Here is a 24,187-nt window from a genome sequence, read left to right on the forward strand (position 1 = left end):
GATTCCAACATGATTTTGACTGTTTGGGGCCTTTCAACATGATTTTGACTGTCCAGGGCCTTTCAACATGATTCCAACATGATTTTGACTGTTCAGGGCCTTTCAACATGATTTCAACATGATTTTGACTGTTCGGGGCCTTCAAGTGTATGTTTATTGGCTTTTAACTGTATCCTATGCCTGCTAGAAATGCCCCTCAGGGATGAATGAAGTTCATTAAACATTATTGTTAATGGTAATGCTAATGTTTCTATTTGGCAGCGCAAGGGGAGACACGTCAGACTGAGGAGTGAGTTTCACAGATCCCCCCCATCTGCAAACACAAGCAATAACAAGTCTATACCCATTTAGGAAAAAAGCATTTCATGTATTCAGTAACATTAGACTTATCCACATTTTCCAGAGGGTTCGAATTGCAATGAGTTAGAGGCTAGATAGCTTTGTCAGCATATCAGACACATAGCGGAGCCCTCCGACTTTTATGAGGGGGCTATAAATATATCCACAGTGGCAGGAAAGGTTGGAATGAAAGCCAAACAGTCAGCCGAAATCAGGGGAGAACAACTGCGCCCCTCTCATTGAAGCCATGCAGTTCAAGGCCGACCTGGGTACTGCAGGCTGTCGTTCCCAGAAACAGTCCACGGGCCAGACCCCCACATTTGGGTCGTAGGGTTCACTTGGAGTGACGATGTCTCACAGTGATTTCGTTGAAGGTCTATGTCCCTGGAGCTGTAACACGTGTGATAGCAGTGCAGAAATGGTAGCTTTCACTGTGTTTTCACATTTTCATTCATCCTATTAGTTTCCCCCATAGGAGAGGGTAGGGATTTTACCCTGTCACAAACAATGTCCGTACACAACAAGTTATTGCTCACAAACACCCAATACTCATTCAGTACATAATTGAAAAGCATTGATTCACAGCTATCCACTAGACACATTTTCGGGGATATGTTCAGGTCAACAGAACTTTGACCTTTGACATCTAGGGCACACATCAGAATTACCTGTATGAATTGCTTTAAAAAAGGAAACCCTAATACAAGTGGAGCTGACATGTCATGACATCACCCTTTCAAATGTATATAATATCACCAAATTTGACAGCAACACCTTCAAATATTGTTTAAAATTAGCCCATATTGTGCAATTGACATAAGAATGTTGGAGGTTACGTTTTTGGATGGTGACATAAGCACCAAATTACATACACACGGCTAGAACAGGTTTCTAAAAAGATTTGTAGATTACAAGACAATCACAGAAGACTTTTTCTAATATGGCCGCCAAACAACTCAATGGGGTCCTATTCGCATGACCATACCTGTATGAAATATAATTGTAGACACTCACACGCACGCGCACGCACGCACGCACGCACACACACACCACACACACACACACACACACACACACACACACACACCTTGCTCCCCCAGACGCTTATGTTCCAACAGCTTCAGCTGAAGGGGAGTTGTGGGATTCCCAGTTTTATTGATGTTCTCTGTTATGGACTTTTCTTGTCCTTGACTGTATTTGTCTACAATCTCTGTTGTCTTTACATTTGATTTACAAAGTGTACAAATAAAGCTGTCCAAGAATAAGCAGATATTTGACTGGTCTGTTTAATAGCCATATCAGGTATAAGTCTGCTTCCTTTACGTTAATGTCCTCTGGTGCACGACTCAAATAGCAGCAGATCTGCCAACAAAGCAACGAAGCAATGCTAAATTACCTTAGAGATTGCTGTGGAAGCTGGATGTATTTCTGACACTGAACATGGCCATATTGGGCTCGTAACTCATCTGTTGCTTTGGTAGACTGTACTTCTTGCAACTCTGCTATCGACTGTATGGGATGAAATTGGAGTGTCAACAACAGCTCAGCAGTTGGGGTTTGATACTTTGACATCTCTATGACAGATGATCATAAAGCAATCGGCTGCATGTAATTCTGACTTCCAGTTTCGGGAACAGGGCGATTGGCGGGAGAAGGCTGCTGACAGGGGGGGGGGGGGGGGGGAATCATTTTAACTACTTGTTTGTCCAAAGATCTGTAAAGCTTCATGGAAAACACAACCAATCTCCATGTGTTTATCCTTGAACATTTCTGAGAATAATATTACATTGACTTCACACTGCATGCAGGAAAAGTGAAGACCTCATAACCTGTAATGTGGATCACAGAGAGGTCCGGTTCAGAACAGCACGTTATTTAGACCTCATAACCTGTAATGTGAATCACAGAGAGATCCGGTTCAGAACAGCACATTATTTAGACCTTATTAGTCGACCACGAGGTCCTCACATTGCTGACGTTGGCCCCTCCCATACTAAACTTACAGCGAGATATGTGACCTGGAAATAAGATCTGAAAGAACCCTGCTCGGTTGTTTTGTGGATCCATGCCACAGACATTTCATATCCAGATATAGAGTTTTACTGCTGTGACATTTTAATGGATTGAACCGTGTAAAAAAAATGCTGATGTGAGCCAAGGTGCTAGGGTGTCTCAGGGTAACTCCAGAGCCGGCCCTAGCCTTTTGGGGACCCTAAACTAAATGTTGTTGCCCCCCCCCCCACCCAATTTTATAACGCATTTTCTGCAATTCTATACATTTTTACGTGACTTATTGAATGTTAATATGATATATGAGTGAGAGTGACAAACAAAATCAATGGGGGCCCCCTGGAGGTCAAGGCCACTGAGCTCATGCCCTGCGAGCCCGGTTGACTTGTTATTTAACTAGGCAAGTCAGTTAAGAACAAACTCTTATTTTCAATGACGGCATAGGAACAGTGGGTTAACTGGTCTAGGAACTGTGGGTTAACTGGTCTAGGTTAGCTGCCTTGTTCGGGGGCAGAACGACACATTTTTTTTACCTTGTCAGCTGAGGGATTCAATCTAGCAACCTTTTAGATTACTAGTCCAACAGCTCTAACCACTAGGCTACCTGGCACCCCAATTCAACCATGGTTACTAGACTATCTCAGCAAGCTACAAAATCTTAACTGACATGTGCTAATTAAGAAACTGTCAGTGATAGAGGTTTGCTTGGGTCCTGAAAATGAGACCCGCACCAAATTGGAACCACAAAATTCCAACCCGACTTCGACAGGACCAGGTCATTTTTTTGAAGATCAATACCCAACTCGATTTGGATCCGAGGTTGACCCGATCCTGACCTGAAACATGTCCAAGATTTGTCCAAAATGGTTTCACACATCCATTTTCTGTTGCATCTAAAATAATGGCCATCAAACAGGACCCAACCTAGATCCGAGGGTCTTTCTATGGAATTTCGGATCGGTTCGGGTCCCGGGTAATCGGGTGGACCCGTGAAGACCTTTATTCAGTGACAGACATAACAAGAGAAATACTGCTAATGTACAACCACATTTTTAAATTGCACCTTGGGTATTCTACTATTCTAACTCCTAATAGTAACTTGAGAACCCGACAGATTTCCTAATTATTATTATTTTTTACTTATTTTTGGGGGGTGGGGGGGTCGGGGGCCCCCTATGCCAGTTATGCCACTTAGTGGCTAGAGCCGGCTCTGCCTGAGGAATTAAAGCACCCTTAAAATGTATTGGATGAAGTGTTACTGTCTGATCCTCTGAAGGGCCTGCCACAATACGTCAAATATGTACAATGACAGTTTTATAATGTCAGTTTACTCAACTGTTTAATGACATCTGGCAGTTGAGAGTGTGTCAGAGGCCAGAAACTCCTGTTCTGGACAGCCCATCAACATGGTGTGCAGGCTCGTGTTCCACCCCAGCACTAACATAGCGGGTTTAGCTAAATCAACGGATCATAATCTTCAATTTAGCCCTTAATGACCTAAAATCAGGTTCAGTGTGTTAATGAAGAAATACAACTCAGTTCATTCAGGAAGTGAACTGAAATTCCAATATTTCACAAGGCTTTTAATGAGAAATGATTGCAGGTCAATTCCTAAATTGACTCGAAATGACCTCAGCCCTGATCTCGATACAAGTGCATTGTGAGAAGACCCATGGCTGTAAAGTCAGTTGAGGTGTTTGTGGCCAAATTCACAGTTGTCTATTCCTCTGACATCCCCACCCCACTGATTTGCGGATGGTAACAAGTTTGGAGCTTAGAGAAAACATGTCCCTCGGATACCAAAACACAGGTCGAATATCATGCCAGATCTTTGCACATTAAAATAACTTGAATGTCATAAACTCTTAGTCTGCATGGTGTTGATGTTCTCTCCACCCACAAACACGCCAAGTAAATATCTTCTGTCTAATAACAGGGACAACGGAGCCAGATTTTGGCTGTGTGGAAATGTTGGCAGAAAAACCAAACAATAAACCTTGGCTACAGTGAAGACTAGAGCACAGTCCAAGAAATTAAAAGGCCTTGATGGTCCTCCCAGATGATGTAGCCCCCTGCTCAACTTGTGCATCCAGAAGAGATAGAATGGTTGTGCCTCAGCAATTTTCTGTTCTTATATCAGTCACTGAATTAGCCATGTCAGCTCATTTTTCGATTGGTAAATGAATCTAGTCAGCTATCTAAACTCGTAGTAATCATGGCCTAAACCGGCCGGGGACGCAGGGGCCATGACTTCCGCTGTGGCCCAAATCTCACTTAGGGCTCCAAAAGGCCAGGGCCGGCCCTGTTTAAAGTTTCACGCTATTGAACATTAATATGGCTGCACCATATCAGACACAAAGAACATTTAAACAACTATTAAATGCAGAGGTTGAATAAAAGCAAAGATGAGATAGATATTGATGAATGTGAAATGCCTGACTTGAAAGAACAACTTCCTGGTTTGATTTATTAGGATCCCTATTGGCCGACGCCAATGGTGACAGGAAGTCTTACTGGAGTCCGACACAAAACCAAAAGAGACATTACAGACCAAAGACTTTAGGATTTACATACATTTAAATACATTAACATCTAGTGTGTGTGCATTACATTGCTGAATGTGTTACATGTGTTAAAAATAGGTTAAAGAAATGTCTCTGCTGATCGTGGCTCCCTCAGAAGTTGCTACAGCTGTCTGTTAGAAAGATATTAAAACTGTATTGTAAAGGATTAATTAAAATGTCATGGAAATGGAAAGGAATCTGTTACTTTATTGTAACTATATAGTCATTTTAAAGCAGTTTTATAGAAGCCAGCTGCTAAACGGTTTACCTCAGAGTGTAATAAAAGTTTGAGGCAGCTACATGGCTGTCAGAAATACGAGTGGATAAGATGATTTAAATACTGTACTGATGTTATGTAAGCCTTAAGAATCCTCCTGGACCGTTTTAGACAACTGAAATGTGAGACAAAAAAAATCTCCTGCAGCATCTTCAATAGATCATACTGTAGATAAATAACTACACCGTTGATTTAACACTTTTATGAGATGTAATTGAAAGCCTAAATGTTTCTGTTGTAGCTTGAAAATCATTTTTGCAGTATGGTTTTACCAGGGTGACAAATCGAACTAAGCAAAGCACAAAGTAACAGCCAACTCCTTCACAAGCATGAGGTGACTGAGGAGACCGTTTAGATGTGTTTGAAAGCAAAATAATAGAGCTATTCTTTTATATATAAAGCAAGCTGTTAATAAGGATTAATGCCACAAAAATTTAACTAAATTAAGTAAGATTCTATTTTTATTACAATTGTAGTGTCATTACAGTATTTGAGTGGCAGCGTCATGATTATTGTCATATTGATATTGTCATAATTATTATTATTTTATTATGATCTATTTTTTACTTCACTATTTTTTTCTTCTTCAAACTGCATTGTTGGTTAAGGGCTTGTAAGTCAGCATTTCACTGTAAGGTCCTGTTGTATTTGGCGCATGTGACAAATAACATTTGATTTGATCTAATTAACGTAAATTCAGTGAAATTCAATTTAAAACCAACTATTGCATTAAAAAGTAATGTAATGGGAGTGTGGCGCTCCTGGGAGTTGGTGGCGCTAGTGAGACACAGAAACACAGAGGTCTCTCACCCAATCCATTTCCTTTACCAGAGTGGTCCATAATTAACTTTTGCCTGGTTGTCAGTTTCAACCAGATATAAGCAGGCTGAGACCCCAGCATCCATACGCCAGACACCTTCTTCCTCTGTGGTAAGACTCTCTCCACCTCTTCACATGTTTACATTTGCCAACATTTTGTGTGCTTAGAATCTTACATGTGTCTTGTTAGATTTTTAAATTGCATTGATTTAATATGTTTTATTTATTATTGTGCTTAACTTTAAATGTGTTTTCTATTCAAATCTGTAAGTTTCATTTCCTGTCAAAAGTGGTTCTCCTGCTGTTTATAAATGGACGGGTTGGTTTATAATGTAACTGGGTTTTCAGGGGTGTTGATTTGAATTCTTGTCAGAATGTGTAGTTAAGTGAGTTGTCACCAGGAAAATGAAAGTTACCAGTTGCCCCTGTAGTTTAATTGGACAAGGTTGTCATGATTGAGTTGAATTATGTTTTCTGGCCCTCCGGGGGCTAAATGATAATGCTTTAGACTTATTCACACCAAGGTTGTCATGATTGTGTTGAATTATACTGTTCTAAAGGTTTTCTACCTCTTAGGGGGCTAAATGATAATGCTTTAGACTTATTCACAACAACCTAATGTTTCCCAGGGTTCTCCAAGAAGTACAAATTCATCTGTAGAAGGGGAAAAAGAAGGTGAGACATAGTTTGAGTATTCATAAGAAAAGTGACAAATGTTCTGTGAGAGAAACCCCTCACAACTCTGTTGATTGTGGAGGAAGCACCACAGAGTCAATCATGTTTCTTGTTTCGTCTCTTTCCTAGTCATCCGTCACCATGAGTACGGACGCGGAGATGCAAATCTACGGCAAGGCTGCCATATACCTCCGTAAGCCTGAGAAGGAGAGGATGGAGGCACAAACCGCACCCTTTGATTCAAAGAACGCCTGCTATGTCGCAGACACCAAGGAGCTTTACCTTAAGGGTTTGGTCACTGCCAGGGCTGAAGGAAAGTGTACTGTGACAGTCACGAATCCTAACGGCACTAAGGAGGTAAGCCTGATTTGAAAATAATTGAAGATTGTGCAGACACTTTTTTCATTTTTATCATGCCAATTGTAAAAATGAAATAAGTACAAAAATATTGATTAATAAGCATTTCTTAGTTTTTTTGTAAGCAGAATATAACCTTCAAACATCCTTTTTATCGCTGCTAATTAAAATTGGCATTGAATTTTCTATATTGACTAGTTAAGTATCAGCATGTATGTGTCAGTGGTTGATAACAAAGTAGTTGAATTAAATGGTAATCAGTTTTTTAAAAATAATATTTGTTTTTAAAAGCATTCAGTCCTGTCCAGTTTGATCTGTGTATAATCTAGATTTCTGACTGTTTCAGGAAGGAAAAGTGTTCAAAGATGCAGATGTCTATGAGATGAACCCCCCGAAGTACGACAAGATTGAGGACATGGCCATGATGACCTACCTGAATGAAGCCTCTGTGTTGTATAACCTCAAAGAGCGTTATGCAGCATGGATGATCTATGTAAGATACCTGTATAAACATACACACACATACAGTACTACACAAAGTCATGGTAGAAACCAAAACAGACCAATACAGTAGACCTACATTACTATACCATAGTACACCCACATCCTCACATAAATCCAGGTAAACGTCAATCTGATTGTTCTAATCCCCTAATTGGATTCATTCTCGTTCATCCAGACCTACTCTGGGCTGTTCTGTGCCACGGTGAACCCCTACAAGTGGCTTCCTGTGTACGACATGGAGGTTGTTAACGCCTACAGAGGGAAGAAGAGGATGGAGGCTCCACCCCATATCTTCTCCGTCTCTGACAACGCCTTTCAGTTCATGCAGATTGGTATGAGCTGTAATGGATGGATGGATGTTAAAGTTAAAATATGTTTTAGAGATGTATCTACTGTTTTCTATGTTAGAACAGTTTGCTGGTAATATCTGATTTCACTTTTTTATTTTACCTTTATTTCATTAGGCAAGTCAGTTAAGAACAAATTCTAATTTTCAGTGACAGCCTAGGAACAGTGGGTTAACTGCCTGTTCAGGGGCAGAACGACAATTTGTACCTTGTCAGCTAAGGGGTTTGAACTTGCAACCTCCCGGTTACTAGTCCAACACTCTAACCACTAGGCTACGCTTGCCTTGAATGGAAAATGGAAAAGGTTCCTAATTTAAATCCATGATGATGCTATGAATTCAATAATGTCCCCATAATGTTGCTTGAGTATGATAATCAATATGTTGTTTTGTTACAGACCAGGAGAACCAGTCCGTCCTGATTACGTAAGTTGTTTACTAAAATCTCACTTGAGAAAATGTTTCTACTGCAATATGTTGAGACACTTGGGTGTGATGAAAATACATGACATTATGAATGGATTAGGCTATGCATAGAAGTTAGTTGATGAGTGGGGATATTTGTTAATTTATGTAGCAAAACAGTGTATTTTTCAATGTTATTTCTTAGTGAAAGCCAATCTGACATTCAAACATGTGACTAAAACCCCTGTTTCTCTGTCATATTAACCAGCGGAGAATCCGGTGCAGGAAAGACTGTCAACACCAAGCGTGTCATCCAGTACTTTGCCACCATTGCAGTGTCTGGTGCCAAGAAGGAAGTAGACCCCACCAAAATGCAGGTATGTTCAGCTTCTGAGTGCCATTTTAACACATTTCAGTTTGGTGGGCTGTGTTCAAGCAATCGAGAATAACTAACTTTACCACTTAACCAGTTTCTGAGCAACTTGTGTTTGTCTCAATCAGGGGTCTCTTGAGGATCAGATCATTGCTGCTAACCCTCTGCTGGAGGCTTACGGTAATGCCAAGACAGTGAGGAACGACAACTCGTCTCGCTTCGTAAGTATGAAGGGCATACTGGGAAAGTGATCTAATATTGGACAAATTTTCAAATATTTCAGTATTTCCCTTCTGTTGTATCAATAGATGTCCAACAAACGGTAACATTTAAAGGGGTCTATCAAAGTAAAATGTTAGATGTATTTAGTTAACCTCTTTCTAACCCCCATGCTCAACTTTAGGGTAAATTCATCAGGATTCACTTCCAAGGTAGCAAACTGGCTAAAGCTGACATTGAGACCTGTGAGTTGATTTTCATTGTTTCTCAATGATTTCCTAAATTCACACATATTCTTATTCGGAGAGCATATCATCATATCATATCATTTTATCTCATATTCTCTCTCTCTTTCTCTCAGACCTGCTAGAGAAGTCCAGAGTGTCCTTCCAGCTTCCCGATGAGAGAGGTTACCACATCTTCTTCCAGATGATGACCAATCACAAACCTGACATTATTGGTGAGGCAAAGTAGAGGTTCAGGGGGAATGTTTCCTACCGCCATTATAAATACTATTACAATGAGTACATCCATGGTAACAAGGCATCTAGATATGGGTCAGGTCTTTGGGAAATATCTATCAAGTAATGGACTGTGATGCACTAGTCCACGAGTCTCAGTGGATGCTATTTATTTTATACTAGATCCTTGAGTCCATCTATTGAGTAAAGGAGAGATACTGTAAAGGTAGGACAGTAGAATTCTAAGAGATTTAACTGACAAGACATCCTCTGTTGTCCATAGAAATGTCACTCATCACCACCAACCCCTACGACTTCCCCATGTGCAGTCAGGGTCAGATCACTGTGGCCAGCATCAACGACAAGGAAGAGCTGGATGCCACAGACGTGAGTCAAACAAAGGGTTCATCATATTCTATATATGGAATGGGTAGGACCACCATACACACTGAATGCACTGTGCAATTCCAACCTGGTGGCAGCAGGGAATTAGCATGTATCTGTTTGTTTGATTCTAAATGCCTTGAGTTAGTGTTAGGAGTTTTATGAATAATGACTAAACAATATCTATATATTAAATAGAACTGTAACTAATTAAACTCTACTCTGTTTTATTATATCTGATTCATAATGTTAATTCATAAGGAAGGGATTGTGTAGCATGAAACAGGGGGTAATTAAACATAATAAATACCATTCCAACCAGGTTGGGGAGGAAATGGATTGTGGGTTTTAAGTAAGCAGAAAGGATCGTTAACCTGTGGTTGAACCGACTCAACTTAGCTCTGGGATGTTCAGATAAGGCAGCAGTGTTTTCCTGGGTTTTCCATCATCTGGAACTGTTTTCTAAATAGTGATGGATGAAGGTGAAGATTGCAGAAGTGAATCTTGATAAGTGTGTGTCTGGAGTGAGCGAGCAAGCTAGGGGGTTGGAATAAACGTTTGAACCTGTTTTGTCCTGGTCGATAGGAGGAAGGACATTTTATAACATATGACGTCATATTTTGTACATAACCTGTTGTTTGTGGTTTCATGGCAGCGCGCTCCGAGTATAAATACTATTATCTCATTTTGATAAGACTGGTATCTGTCTATTTTATGCAAATAAGAATCTTAGAAATTCTCAGAAAATAGACTAAGTGAATTTAATTAATGAACACATATAGTTATTATGAAAGTCCGATGACAGTTAGTTAGGCATGTGCCTCAAGGAACTCTTCATGCCTTCACACTTCACCTTGAGGCCCATACTGTATATATAAGACATCCACAAGAGAGTGTCACTAAGTCCCTGTGGAACTGTGTCAAATGTATCTTGTGCTGTCATCTACCAGTGTTGGTCAAGTGTATTCACGTGGATCTGAGAACCCAGTCAAATGTATCCATCTCATTTGTTCTGCTGAGAGCACAGAACTGTAGTGTACTGTATGTGAGCAAACTACCGTTCAGTTCATCACTGTTGTACTTCCTGTCTAATGCCAGGATGCCATTACAATCCTGGGCTTCAGTAATGATGAGAAAAATAGCATCTACAAGCTGACAGGAGCTGTACTGCACCATGGCAACTTGAAATTCAAGCAGAAGCAGCGTGAGGAGCAGGCTGAGCCAGACGGCACAGAGGGTGAGTCCCACTCATAGATATACAATATGTAAGCATTAGTCCCATTCCCAGTCCCACTCATAGATATACAATATGTAAACATTAGTCCCATTCCCAGTCCCACTCATAGATATACGATATGTACACATTAGTCCCAGTCCCACTCATAGATATACAATATGTAAAGCATGAGTCCCATTCCCAGTCCCAGTCCCACTCATAGATATACAATATGTAAAGCATGAGTCCCATTCCCAGTCCCGGTCCCACTCATAGATATACAATATGTAAACATTAGTCCCATTCCCAGTCCCGGTCCCACTCATAGATATACAACGTGTAAGATAGACAGAGCTTCATCAAAGTCCGGCAGGAGATCATTTATGGAGACCAAATTCCAACCTCCAGAAATGATTTAAAATGATGGTTGTGGGTTCAAATCTAAACCTAACCCTTTTGTCAGTGTGACATCAGAAACACGTGATCTTGTGTTTCTGAGTCTGTTGTTGTTGGTTCTCTCTCCAGTGGCTGATAAAATCGGCTACCTGCTGGGCCTGAACTCAGCTGAGATGCTGAAGGCTCTGTGCTACCCCAGAGTGAAGGTCGGCAATGAGTATGTGACCAAGGGACAGACTGTGCCTCAGGTAAGGCTGACAAACACAGCTTCTACCATTTTCTGAGCACCGTACATCATTTGGTGATGAGTGAATTGCTTGTTTTGAATAGTGATGATGTTTTCCCCAAGCTCTTTTCACCTTGTCACTAGACATGGTCAATATCTCATGTATTCATTTGAGCTATTATCATTGCAGGTTAATAACTCAGTCTCGGCTCTGGCCAAGTCCATCTACGAGAGGATGTTCTTGTGGATGGTCATCCGTATCAACGAGATGTTGGACACCAAGAATCCAAGGCAGTTCTACATCGGTGTGCTTGACATTGCCGGGTTTGAGATCTTTGACGTGAGTCTGAGAACAGAACAAGACAATTAGTTGTGATTGAGAGGGATTACAGCCTTGTATGATGATGAAATGATCCCTTCTGAAATTCCTTCAACAGTACAACAGCATGGAGCAGCTGTGCATCAACTTCACCAATGAGAAACTGCAACAGTTTTTCAACCACACCATGTTCGTCCTGGAACAAGAGGAGTACAAGAAGGAGGGAATCGTCTGGGCCTTCATTGACTTCGGCATGGACTTGGCTGCCTGCATTGAGCTTATTGAGAAGGTAAGCTGTCTGTCAGGATTATAATGGACCTCAACAGCAAAGTTCAAATGGAAATATTATCACATGGTACAACGCATCTGACTGTTGAGAACTCAATATGTTTCCTATTGTGCCACTAAATGAAGATACTCTCATAATAGCATGTTTGCTGGAAGAATAAATTTGACCTAAATGTAAATATCACTAATTTGATATACATCTCTTTTCGTAAAGCCATTGGGCATCTTCTCCATCCTTGAAGAGGAGTGCATGTTCCCCAAGTCTTCAGACACTACCTTCAAGGACAAGCTGTACTCCCAGCATCTTGGCAAAACCAAGGCGTTTGAGAAGCCCAAGCCAGCCAAAGGCAAGGCAGAGGCCCACTTCTCCCTGGTTCACTACGCCGGCACTGTGGACTACAACATCACTGGCTGGCTGGAGAAGAACAAGGACCCCCTGAACGACTCAGTTCTTCAGCTGTACGGGAAGTCTTCAGTCAAACTGATGGCGACCCTGTATGTCGCTGCCCCACCTGAGGGTAAGACTAGCAGAACATCAAAAGACTTCATGAAGAACTAGTTACAAATCAGTCCCATTTTCTTTAAAGGCTCAGTCTGCAGTTGCTACATCCATTTGTGGACTTAAGACATGTACCCATTCGTTCTTGAAGAACATACTGTAACTTTCTTGAAGAACATTGGCTTAGTTCACCTGTCGTACCCCACCAGAACCCAAAATATGAGCTTGTTTTAATGTTTGTAAGCAAAGTAAAGGGAAACATGCACTTTACAGCCTCAAAACATTATTAATACTATCATTTTGATATCATGGATGGTCAGTCCTTCAAGACATAGATCTGTTTGTAAATTTGAGTGGTTAGATTTCTCCAGACCATCTCTCAGTTTAGTTTTATTGAAACAGGGGCAGGGAGTATATTTTGTTATTGTTTCAACTGCTGATTGCTGCTTTAAATGTATCACCATTTGTCAGGGTGATTTACTGGGTTCATTTACTCATACAATAGGTGTTATTTTACACAATCTCATTGGCAGCATTTGCATTAAGATACGTGTGAAGATAACCTGAGATCCCTCTCATTTATAATTATATTGAACTTTTCTCCATTATAACAGATACATCCAAGAAAGGAGGCAAGAAGAAGGGTGGTTCCATGCAGACTGTGTCCTCCCAGTTCAGGGTGAGCTTTTAAAATGTGGATATTCAGTCCTTCAAAATGTGTACTGATTATCAGAAATGATTTCTGAGAACACGGTTTGTAACCCTCCTACAGGAGAACTTACATAAGCTGATGACCAACTTGAGGAGCACTCATCCTCACTTTGTACGCTGCCTGATCCCCAACGAGTCAAAGACTCCAGGTACAATAGATGTTGAGTTAAATATGACATCTTGTCAGTACAGTATCAGTAACATTAACAAACCAGTCTTTAACCTGTTTATGAGTATTTAAAGATACTTGGTTTGTGTTTCCAGGTCTGATGGAGAACTTCCTGGTTATCCACCAGCTCAGGTGTAATGGTGTTCTGGAGGGGATCAGGATCTGCAGGAAGGGCTTCCCCAGTAGAATCATCTATGCTGACTTCAAGCAGAGGTACACACACACACACACACACACACACGCACGCACACGCACACGCACACACACACACAGAAATATCTTCTCCAAGGGTTTTCCCAGCATCAGAATAGGCTTAACCAACCCATTACAACTTGACTCATGTTAAACATTTCTCCTGATTCAGGTACAAAGTACTGAATGCCAGTGTCATCCCCGAGGGCCAGTTCATGGACAACAAGAAGGCTTCTGAGAAGCTGCTTGGGTCCATTGATGTGAATCACGAGGACTACAAGTTTGGACACACCAAGGTCAGTCAACCCCCCCCCCAGCAAAAGATGACAACTAAAACACAACTTCAATGATAACTTAATCTCTAACCATTAAATGTCTCTCCAGTTGATCTATCCATCTTGTAATTATTTCTTAAAAATGTGAAGAAACATTGTACTCAATTCATTATCTTGTGCATTATGTCAGAATGGTATGTCTGCAGTTATCTATATCAGTGTACATTATTAATCTACAACTATACAATAACTTACAACTCATAAAACACCTCATAAAACCATCTCATGGTTTGTTTGTAAGCATTACAATGTTTATGTTGTTCAAATCAATCTAGTGGTTTTGTTCCTCTCTTTGGATTCAACCTTTCTATCTGTTACTGGTTCTATAATTGACCATGTCAACCTGTGTCAGGTGTTCTTCAAAGCCGGTCTGCTGGGTGTCCTGGAGGAGATGAGAGATGAGAAGCTGGCCTCTCTGGTCGGCATGGTCCAGGCTCTCAGCCGTGGATTCCTCATGAGGAGAGAGTTCACCAAGATGATGGAGAGGAGGTGAGGAAGAGTAGACATCTTGGCAAAGCATTCTGTCAGCCTCCTGTATGTAATGTATAATGATTGTGTACTGAATATGCTGTGAGTTGTTCAGGATGAGAAGGTACATGTTATAATATTCTATTAAAGCAGCAGGTTGGGATTTAGCAAGCAGTTCAATTGTTATTTAAATAAGTGATTTTTACCCATTAATTCTGGAATAATATGAAATGCCTCGTGATCTGAACATCACCTGTCAGCTCTTTCATCTAGAGCGCAGTCTATACATTTAAGAGGGATTACATTTCCCTAGCCTCATTCCTCAGCTGTATGCAACAAGTGGTGGGGTCCCCATTTTGTTATTCTTCGAATCGCAGAATGTAGCTTTAAAGACGTCTTCCAGTGATTTTATTTGTTACTTTTCCAGTAAAGAAATACTGGGAATGCCACTCCTTGAAGTTTGCAGTTGTATATAAAAAGAAACTATTTTCCTCAAAACATATATTTTGACCCTTTAGTGTGTGTACTTTACTGTATTTATACTTGAAATATCGTTTTCCACAGGAAAAGTAAACAACAAAAACACTGGAGGAGTTTACTTAGTTACAGTTCAGTTTAAAATGACAATATTGTTCAGTCATTTAATCATCATTTTCCTAACAATCTTTAGACATGTCACTCACCATGTCACTCACCTTGTCACTCACCTTGTCACTCACTTTGTCACTCACCTTGTTACTCACCTTGTCACTCACCATGTCACTCATCATGTCACTCACCATGTCACTCACCATGTCACTCTATCCTTTCTGTGGACCAGAGATTCCGTCTTCACCATCCAGTACAACATCCGTTCATTCATGAATGTGAAAACCTGGCCATGGATGAAGTTGTACTTCAAGATCAAGCCCCTGCTGCAGAGCGCTGAGACTGAGAAGGAGCTGGCCAACATGAAGGAGAACTATGAGAAGATGACTTCGGACTTGGCCAAGGCTCTGGCCAAGAAGAAGGAGTTGGAGGAGAAGATGGTGGCCATGGTGCAGGAGAAGAATGACCTGGCGCTTCAAGTCGCATCTGTGAGTGAGCAACAACCCTCATCAGAGCACATTTAGACACACAAGTACATAGACACTAACACAATCGCTATGTGACTAACTCAAGAAAATGCCCATGGTATATATTTATATTTAAAACATTTAAATAGATTTGCTCTGACTTATTTGACTAAATGAAGTCTATATTTTGATACACAAAGTGAAAACACCCGTTTTTTCTCTTGTTCTGAAACCAGGATTCAGAGAATCTGAACGATGCTGAGGAAAGGTGTGAGGGGCTCATCAAGAGCAAGATCCAGCTGGAGGCCAAACTCAAAGAGACGACTGAGAGGCTGGAGGATGAGGAGGAGATGAATGCTGAGTTGACTGCCAAGAAGAGGAAGCTGGAGGACGAATGCTCTGAGCTGAAGAAGGACATTGATGACCTGGAGCTCACCTTGGCCAAAGTGGAGAAGGAGAAGCACGCCACTGAAAACAAGGTCTTGTAGACAGTCCAACCAAACAATAATCCACAGAATAATCAACTCAAAACAGAAATGTGATTCAAGTCTTTTTGTGAGTGCAGTAAAAATTAAGACACAAAATAGTGGAATTTCAGTTGTGGTGGACTCCCCAAATTCAGCACATGTTCTGCTCCCCCCTCGTTTATGATTTCCATTCAGCACACTGGCATGGAGTACAGGGCCATCTAGTGTTGAATCTATAGTACAGTACTTGTTGACACATTTCTATCATCCATTTAACCACTTATGGTGAAGTGACCAAAAGCGAATTTTGTTGTGGCCGTTTTCAGGTTAAAAACCTGACAGAGGAGATGGCGTCTATGGATGAGAGTGTTGCCAAGCTGACCAAGGAGAAGAAAGCCCTCCAAGAGGCCCACCAGCAGACACTGGATGACCTGCAGGCAGAGGAGGACAAAGTCAACACTCTGACCAAGGCCAAGACCAAGCTGGAACAGCAAGTGGACGACGTGAGTTTGACATTTTGGCCATGATAGTATGTAAGATGATATTATCTACAGTTGTTTAGATATGACCAACACATGTCTGTTTATATATTGTAGCTTGAGGGTTCTCTGGAGCAAGAGAAGAAGCTCCGTATGGACCTTGAGAGAGCCAAGAGAAAGCTGGAGGGAGATCTGAAACTGGCCCAGGAGTCCATAATGGACCTGGAGAATGACAAGCAGCAGTCTGATGAGAAAATCAAGAAGTAAACACAAACAAATGACTACAGTATTCAACATAATGATCAACATAATGGTTCTTCTTGGCTCATTCTTGTAATTATGAATTAGACTTATGTGATTCTTACAAGCAAAGTGAATGGTAATGTAGGCTCCCTTTACACTGTCTAACCAAAACAAACGTGTTTGTGTTTGTTAGGAAGGAGTTTGAGACCACCCAGCTCCTCAGCAAGATAGAGGATGAGCAGTCTCTGGGAGCTCAGCTGCAGAAGAAGATCAAGGAACTGCAGGTACAGTACAGGATCTAAGCTCCAGTACAGGAAAATAACTGACACATTTCTTCTGGTAGCACATATTCTTCCTGGTGGATTCTGATGGCTCAGTAAGATGGAAGATGGTGCTTCTTGTTGGTTCTTCTAATCTGTGTAAAGATGTTGCTTCGTACCGTTGTTAGTTTGGTTCCTGCATGGGACAATGTCTAATGAATATATTAAATATGTTAGTGTAGCTGGCTATGTATAAACACATGTATGCTAAATATACAGTACATGCTATTATTATGTAGTGAGGTTCAATTGTTTCAACTGTATTGTAGTGTTCATTCCCCCTGCTCTTACCACCTGTTGTAGGCCCGTATTGAGGAGCTGGAGGAGGAAATTGAGGCTGAGCGTGCTGCCAGGGCCAAGGTTGAGAAGCAGAGGGCCGATCTCTCCAGGGAACTTGAGGAGATCAGCGAGAGACTGGAGGAGGCCGGAGGCGCCACTGCTGCTCAGATTGAGATGAACAAGAAGCGCGAGGCTGAGTTCCAGAAGCTGCGTCGTGATCTTGAAGAGTCCACCCTGCAGCATGAGGCCACAGCCGCCGCTCTGCGCAAGAAGCAGGCCGACAGTGTGGCTGAGCTCGGGGAGCAGATCGACAACCTGCAGCGCGTCAAGCAGAAGCTGGAGAAGGAGAAGAGCGAGTACAAGATGGAGATTGATGACCTCTCCAGCAACATGGAGGCCGTCGCCAAGGCTAAGGTGAGTAGTGATGTTTTGGTCAAGCAGTGTTGAGGAGGGTCAGCTAAATTACCATTTCATAAACTGAAGTTGACACTCCCATATGTTTCACTAACAGGGCAATCTGGAGAAGATGTGCCGTACTCTTGAGGACCAGCTGAGCGAGCTCAAGACTAAGAATGATGAGAATGCTCGCCAGGTCAACGACATCAGCGGACAGAGGGCCAGACTCCTTACAGAAAATGGTACCTCCAACAATGTACAACAAACCAATATAGTTCACCTCAGTAGTACACAATAACATGTGTCGGGGCTGTAAATTCCAGTCCACACAGTTTCTGCACTACGATTCCTCAAAATAAAATGTCAATCTTCGAGAACAGAGTCCCCATAACAAGATGTCCCTCTTTCCCTGCAGGTGAGTTTGGCCGCCAGCTGGAGGAGAAGGAAGCCCTGGTGTCTCAGCTGACCAGAGGCAAACAGGCCTTCACCCAGCAGGTGGAGGAGCTGAAGAGACTGATTGAGGAGGAGGTCAAGGTAAGGCATCCTAAATGGGAACCACCTTCCAGTTTAGATCTTTATCTACACATAGACTGTTTCTACGCCTCCCTCAGAGACTTCTACTGTCATCTGTTTTACTCTCCCTCTCTAATCTCTCTTTGTCTTTCTTTCTCTCTCAGGCTAAAAACGCACTGGCCCATGGTGTCCAGTCTGCCCGCCATGACTGTGATCTCCTGAGAGAGCAGTTTGAGGAGGAGCAGGAGGCCAAGGCAGAGCTGCAGCGCGGCATGTCCAAGGCCAACAGTGAGGTGGCTCAGTGGAGGACTAAGTATGAAACTGATGCCATCCAACGCACAGAGGAGCTGGAGGAGGCCAAGTGAGTTGCACTCAATAGCAAAAACTACAATAAACGGTGTGGATGGTGAGGCTGGTTGGGGATCTGAGAAAATGTTACTTCAATATGTAGTGCAATATTTGTCTCACAACAAGTTACTCACCATAACAACACCCGCTGCTGTTCAACAGGAAGAAGCTGGCCCAGCGTCTGCAAGAGGCTGAGGAGACCATTGAGGCGACCAACTCAAAGTGTGCCTCCCTGGAGAAGACCAAGCAGAGACTGCAGGGAGAGGTGGAGGACCTCATGATTGACGTTGAGAGAGCCAACGCCATGGCCGCCAACCTTGACAAGAAGCAGAGGAACTTTGACAAGGTGAACATTTATAAACCTCACTCTAGGGTGATATTTTCTGTCTGTTATTTGATCAGTTGTATTATAATTGTAGCATATTTCCGATTGAAAACTCTCCATCAATGAGTTGTAATGAAAATCCCATGGATTTCCCCAGGTTCTGGCAGAGTGGAAGCAGAAGTATGAGGAGGGCCAGGCTGAGCTGGAAGGAGCTCAGAAGGAGGCTCGCTCTATGAGCACTGAACTCTTCAAGATGAAGAACTCCTACGAGGAGGCTCTGGATCATCTGGAGACTCTGAAGAGAGAGAACAAGAACCTGCAACGTGAGCATTTGACAGCAGTTATTTTTGCATGATGTTTGACCAGTATTTGAAAATGGAATCGATTATAATCATCAACATTATATCAATTTGCTATTACACCATCTCAGAATTTTTATATACATTTTAAAATATATATATTTGGAACTTGTAATTGGTATTCCTTTGAACAACCCAATGATGTGGGGTGGCAATTAGATTTGCAGGACAGCATGAAGTGCTGTTCATTAATTAACTGTTATTTTGATTCATTATAAACTTTAGTGCATTGGTGATATCCACTGGATATCTCCCAAGTCTAAACAGCTTCTGTGTGTGTGTGTGTGCAGAGGAGATCTCTGACCTGACTGAGCAGATCGGAGAGACTGGCAAGAGCATCCATGAGCTGGAGAAGGCCAAGAAGACCGTGGAGACAGAGAAGTCTGAGATCCAGACCGCTCTGGAGGAGGCTGAGGTACAAACTACAGCTGTTTGATAGGAAAAGCAGTGTTACACTTGGCAATGCCAACTACAATCCAATGCTCCCTTTTATTGGTGTTTATTGTAGTCATATATATGCAATTCCTTGTGTTTTGCACATCCAAACGTACTGACCCTTCGCTAAGCTCCGCCCCTAACGTTTGTGGGCAACCAATCGCTGTTCTCCAATTGATAGCAACTATCGTCGAGTCGGACACATCGAACAAGCTCTGGTTTCAAACACATGAAAACCAGTAGAAAAAGAAAACAGAAACAGAGTTTTCTTAAAATATAATTAAAGTTGAATAATTGAACAGTGCACCAGGGGGACTTGCTACTTGAATCCTGAAATGCAGAGCCTGTTGATAGTTTTTTTCACATCCGATATACTTTTGTTGCTTTGTTTGCTAGCTCAGCTGGTTAGCTAGCTCTGTCTCATAGACCACCAAACGTTGCTAGCTAGCCATATAACTTGTTTTCTCAAAATATATGATCATGTACATTGGCTAGCTCAGTTAGTCATGTTATGAATACATCTCACGTCTGCTTTAAACTTCAGGATACGATTTGAGACCACTAGTTAGTTCCAAAAGTAGTTATAGCTTTGACTGCATGCTGGCACTGAGTTCAGAGCCATTCAGTGGCCACACTACAAAAATGAATTGACCAGGATTCCCTTTGAAGCAGCTGTAATGACAGTCCAACACAACATACCTGAGAGTAGTGTTTAATTTCATTGTGTATATAAAAACACAGTTTGAGATTATTGTAAGGGGTTTATTCCAGTGGTCTGAATGGGGAATTGGGCTTCCCAGGAAGATGTTGTCTGAGGTTGCAACAGTAACCTAGGGGGGCGGAGCTGAGTGAAGGGTTGATTTGACTGACTGCTTCTCTTCGTTCAGGGCACACTGGAGCACGAGGAATCTAAGATTCTGCGTGTGCAGCTGGAGCTGAACCAGATCAAGGGTGAGGTGGACAGGAAGATCGCTGAGAAGGACGAGGAGATGGAGCAGATCAAGAGGAACAGCCAGAGGGTGGTTGACTCCCATGCAGAGCACCTGGACTCTGAGGTCAGGAGCAGGAATGACGCCCTGAGGGTGAAGAAGAAGATGGAGGGAGACCTGAACGAGATGGAGATTCAGCTGAGCCACGCCAACAGGCAGGCCGCTGAGGCCCAGAAACAGCTGAGGAACGTCCAGGGACAGTTCAAGGTAAAGGGACTTGGACATCAGGCTCAACAAACCTGAACATGGGGAGGGAGTTTGTGAATCAGTAGCAAATAATAGATCAGAGGAATGTAATAGACTGGACTAATATCTTTAGGAAGGTGGGATATTTAGAGTAGACTAATATACTGTAGGAAGGTAGGGATATTAGAGTAGACTAAATATACTGTAGGAAGGTAGGGATATTAGAGTAGACTAATATACTGTAGAAGGTAGGGATATTAGAGTAGACTAATTAGTCACTGTAGTGAAGGTAGGGATATTAGAGTAGGACTAATATACTTTAGTAATGTAGAAGATATTAGAGTAGACTAATATACTGTAGGAAGGTAGGGATATTAGAGTAGACTAATATACTGTAGGAAGGTAGGGATATTAGAGTAGACTAATATACTGTAGGAAGGTAGGGATATTAGAGTAGACTAATATACTGTAGGAAGGTAGGGATATTAGAGTAGACTAATATACTGTAGGAAGGTAGGGATATTAGAGTAGACTAATATACTGTAGGAAGGTAGGGATATTAGAGTAGACTAATATACTTTAGGAAGGTAGGGATATTAGAGTAGACTAATATACTGTAGTAAGGTAGAGATATTAGAGTAGACTAATATACTGTAGGAAGGTAGGGATATTAGAGTAGACTAATATACTGTAGGGATATCGGGGACATTTTTACCAATGAACATGCCTATTACCCACTGGGGTGGCAGGGAGCCTAGTGGTTCGAGCGTTGGGTCAGTAACCAACAGGTTGCTGGATCTGTCATTCTGCCCAACAACACACACCACACACACACACACACACCTTGCTCCCCCAGACGCTTATGTTCCCAACAGCTTCAGCTGAAGGGAGTTTGTGGGATTCCCAGTTTTATTGATGTTCTCTGTTATGGACTTTTCTTTGTCCCTTGACTGTATTTGTCTACAATCTCTGTTTCTTTACATTTGAAAGTGTACAAATAAAGACTGTCCAAGAATAAGCCAGATATTGCCTGGTCTGTTTAATAGGCCATAATCAGGTATAAGTCCTGCTTCCTTTACGTTAATGTCAACTCTGGTGCACGACTCCAAATGCAGCAGATCTGCCAACAAAGCAACGAAGCAACCCAAACCCCATGCTAATTACCTTTTAGAAGATTGGCTGTGGAAGCTGGAGTGTATTTCTTGACACTTGAACATGGCCATATTGGGCTCGTAACTCATCTGTTGCTTTGGTAGAATGTACTTCTTGTGACTCTGCTATCGACTGTATGGGATGAAATTGGAGTGTCAACAACAGCTCAGCAGTTGGGTTTGGATACTTTGACATCTCTATGACAGATGATCATAAAGCAATCGGCTGCATGTAATTCTGACTTCCAGTTTCAGGAACAGGGCGATTGGCGGGAGAAGGCTGCTGACAGGGGGGGGGGGGGGTCATTTTAACTACTTGTTTGTCCAAAGATCTGTAAAGCTTCATGGAAAACACAACCGATCCCCATGTGTTTCTCCTTGAACATTTCTGAAGATTAATATTACATTGACTTCACACTGCATGCAGGAAAAGTGAAGACCTCATAACCTGTAATGTGGATCACAGAGAGGTCCGGTTCAGAACAGCACATTAATTAGACCTCATAACCTGTAATGTGGATCACAGAGAGGTCCGGTTCAGAACAGCACGTTATTTAGACCTCATAACCTGTAATGAGGATCACAGAGAGGTCCGGTTCAGAACAGCACATTATTTAGACCTTATTAGTCGACCACGAGGTCCTCACATTGCTGACGTTGGCCCCTCCCATACTAAACTTACAGCGAGATATGTGACCTGGAAATAAGATCTGAAAGAACCCTGCTCGGTTGTTTTGTGGATCCATGCCACAGACATTTCATATCCAGATATAGAGTTTTACTGCTGTGACATTTTAATGGATTGAACCGTGTAAAAAAATGCTGATGTGAGCCAAGGTGCTAGGGTGTCTCAGGGTAACTCCAGAGCCGGCCCTAGCCTTTTGGGGACCCTAAACTAAATGTTGTTGCCCCCCCCCCCACCCAATTTTATAACGCATTTTCTGCAATTCTATACATTTTTACGTGACTTATTGAATGTTAATATGATATATGAGTGAGAGTGACAAACAAAATCAATGGGGGCCCCCTGGAGGTCAAGGCCACTGAGCTCATGCCCTGCGAGCCCGGTTGACTTGTTATTTAACTAGGCAAGTCAGTTAAGAACAAACTCTTATTTTCAATGACGGCATAGGAACAGTGGGTTAACTGGTCTAGGAACTGTGGGTTAACTGGTCTAGGTTAGCTGCCTTGTTCGGGGGCAGAACGACATTTTTTTTTTACCTTGTCAGCTGAGGGATTCAATCTAGCAACCTTTTAGATTACTAGTCCAACAGCTCTAACCACTAGGCTACCTGGCACCCCAATTCAACCATGGTTACTAGACTATCTCAGCAAGCTACAAAATCTTAACTGACATGGGCTAATTAAGAGACTGTCAGTGATAGAGGTTTGCTTGGTCCTGAAAATGAGACCCGCACCAAATTGGAACCACAAAATTCCAACCCGACTTCGACAGGACCAAGCAAACCTGTCCAAGATTTGTCCAAAATGGTTTCACACATCCATTTTCTGTTGCATCTAAAATAATGGCCATCAAACAGGACCCAACCTAGATCCGAGGGTCTTTCTATGAAATTTCGGATCGGTTCGGGTCCCGGGTAATCGGGTGGACCCGTGAAGACCTTTATTCAGTGACAGACATAACAAGAGAAATACTGCTAATGTACAACCACATTTTTAAATTGCACCTTGGGTATTCTACTATTCTAACTCCTAATAGTAACTTGAGAACCCGACAGATTTCCTAATTATTATGATTTTTTACTTATTTTTGGGGGGTGGGGGGGTGGATGGCCCCCTATGCCAGTTATGCCACTTAGTGGCTAGAGCCGGCTCTGCCTGAGGAATTAAAGCACCCTTAAAATGTATTGGATGAAGTGTTACTGTCTGATCCTCTGAAGGGCCTGCCACAATACGTCAAATATGTACAATGACAGTTTTATAATGTCAGTTTACTCAACTGTTTAATGACATCTGGCAGTTGAGAGTGTGTCAGAGGCCAGAAACTCCTGTTCTGGACAGCCCATCAACATGGTGTGCAGGCTCGTGTTCCACCCCAGCACTAACATAGCGGGTTTAGCTAAATCAAC

General features: G+C 42.0%; 1 protein-coding gene across 1 annotated transcript; it reads left to right on the top strand.

The window, feature by feature from the left end:
- Nucleotides 1–6,070: 6,070 nt before the first annotated feature.
- On the top strand, nucleotides 6,071–21,003 carry LOC109882033 (myosin heavy chain, fast skeletal muscle-like). Its single transcript, XM_031821169.1, has 34 exons — nucleotides 6,071–6,120; nucleotides 6,639–6,684; nucleotides 6,814–7,041; nucleotides 7,388–7,534; nucleotides 7,721–7,877; nucleotides 8,290–8,317; nucleotides 8,565–8,673; nucleotides 8,798–8,890; nucleotides 9,073–9,133; nucleotides 9,250–9,348; nucleotides 9,633–9,736; nucleotides 10,832–10,970; nucleotides 11,475–11,593; nucleotides 11,762–11,911; nucleotides 12,009–12,179; nucleotides 12,393–12,696; nucleotides 13,292–13,356; nucleotides 13,450–13,537; nucleotides 13,653–13,770; nucleotides 13,922–14,045; nucleotides 14,437–14,573; nucleotides 15,373–15,628; nucleotides 15,844–16,086; nucleotides 16,401–16,577; nucleotides 16,671–16,816; nucleotides 16,990–17,080; nucleotides 17,420–17,809; nucleotides 17,907–18,033; nucleotides 18,207–18,325; nucleotides 18,469–18,665; nucleotides 18,815–18,998; nucleotides 19,135–19,300; nucleotides 19,627–19,766; nucleotides 20,659–21,003. The coding sequence occupies exons 3-34, from the start codon at nucleotides 6,826–6,828 to the stop codon at nucleotides 21,001–21,003; spliced, it is 5,010 nt and encodes a 1,669-aa protein (XP_031677029.1). The 5' UTR covers nucleotides 6,071–6,120; nucleotides 6,639–6,684; nucleotides 6,814–6,825.
- The last annotated feature ends 3,184 nt before the right edge of the window (nucleotides 21,004–24,187 follow it).

This window comes from Oncorhynchus kisutch, unplaced genomic scaffold (genome assembly GCF_002021735.2).
Source record: "Oncorhynchus kisutch isolate 150728-3 unplaced genomic scaffold, Okis_V2 scaffold3902, whole genome shotgun sequence".
Classification (NCBI taxonomy): Eukaryota; Metazoa; Chordata; class Actinopteri; order Salmoniformes; family Salmonidae; genus Oncorhynchus; species Oncorhynchus kisutch.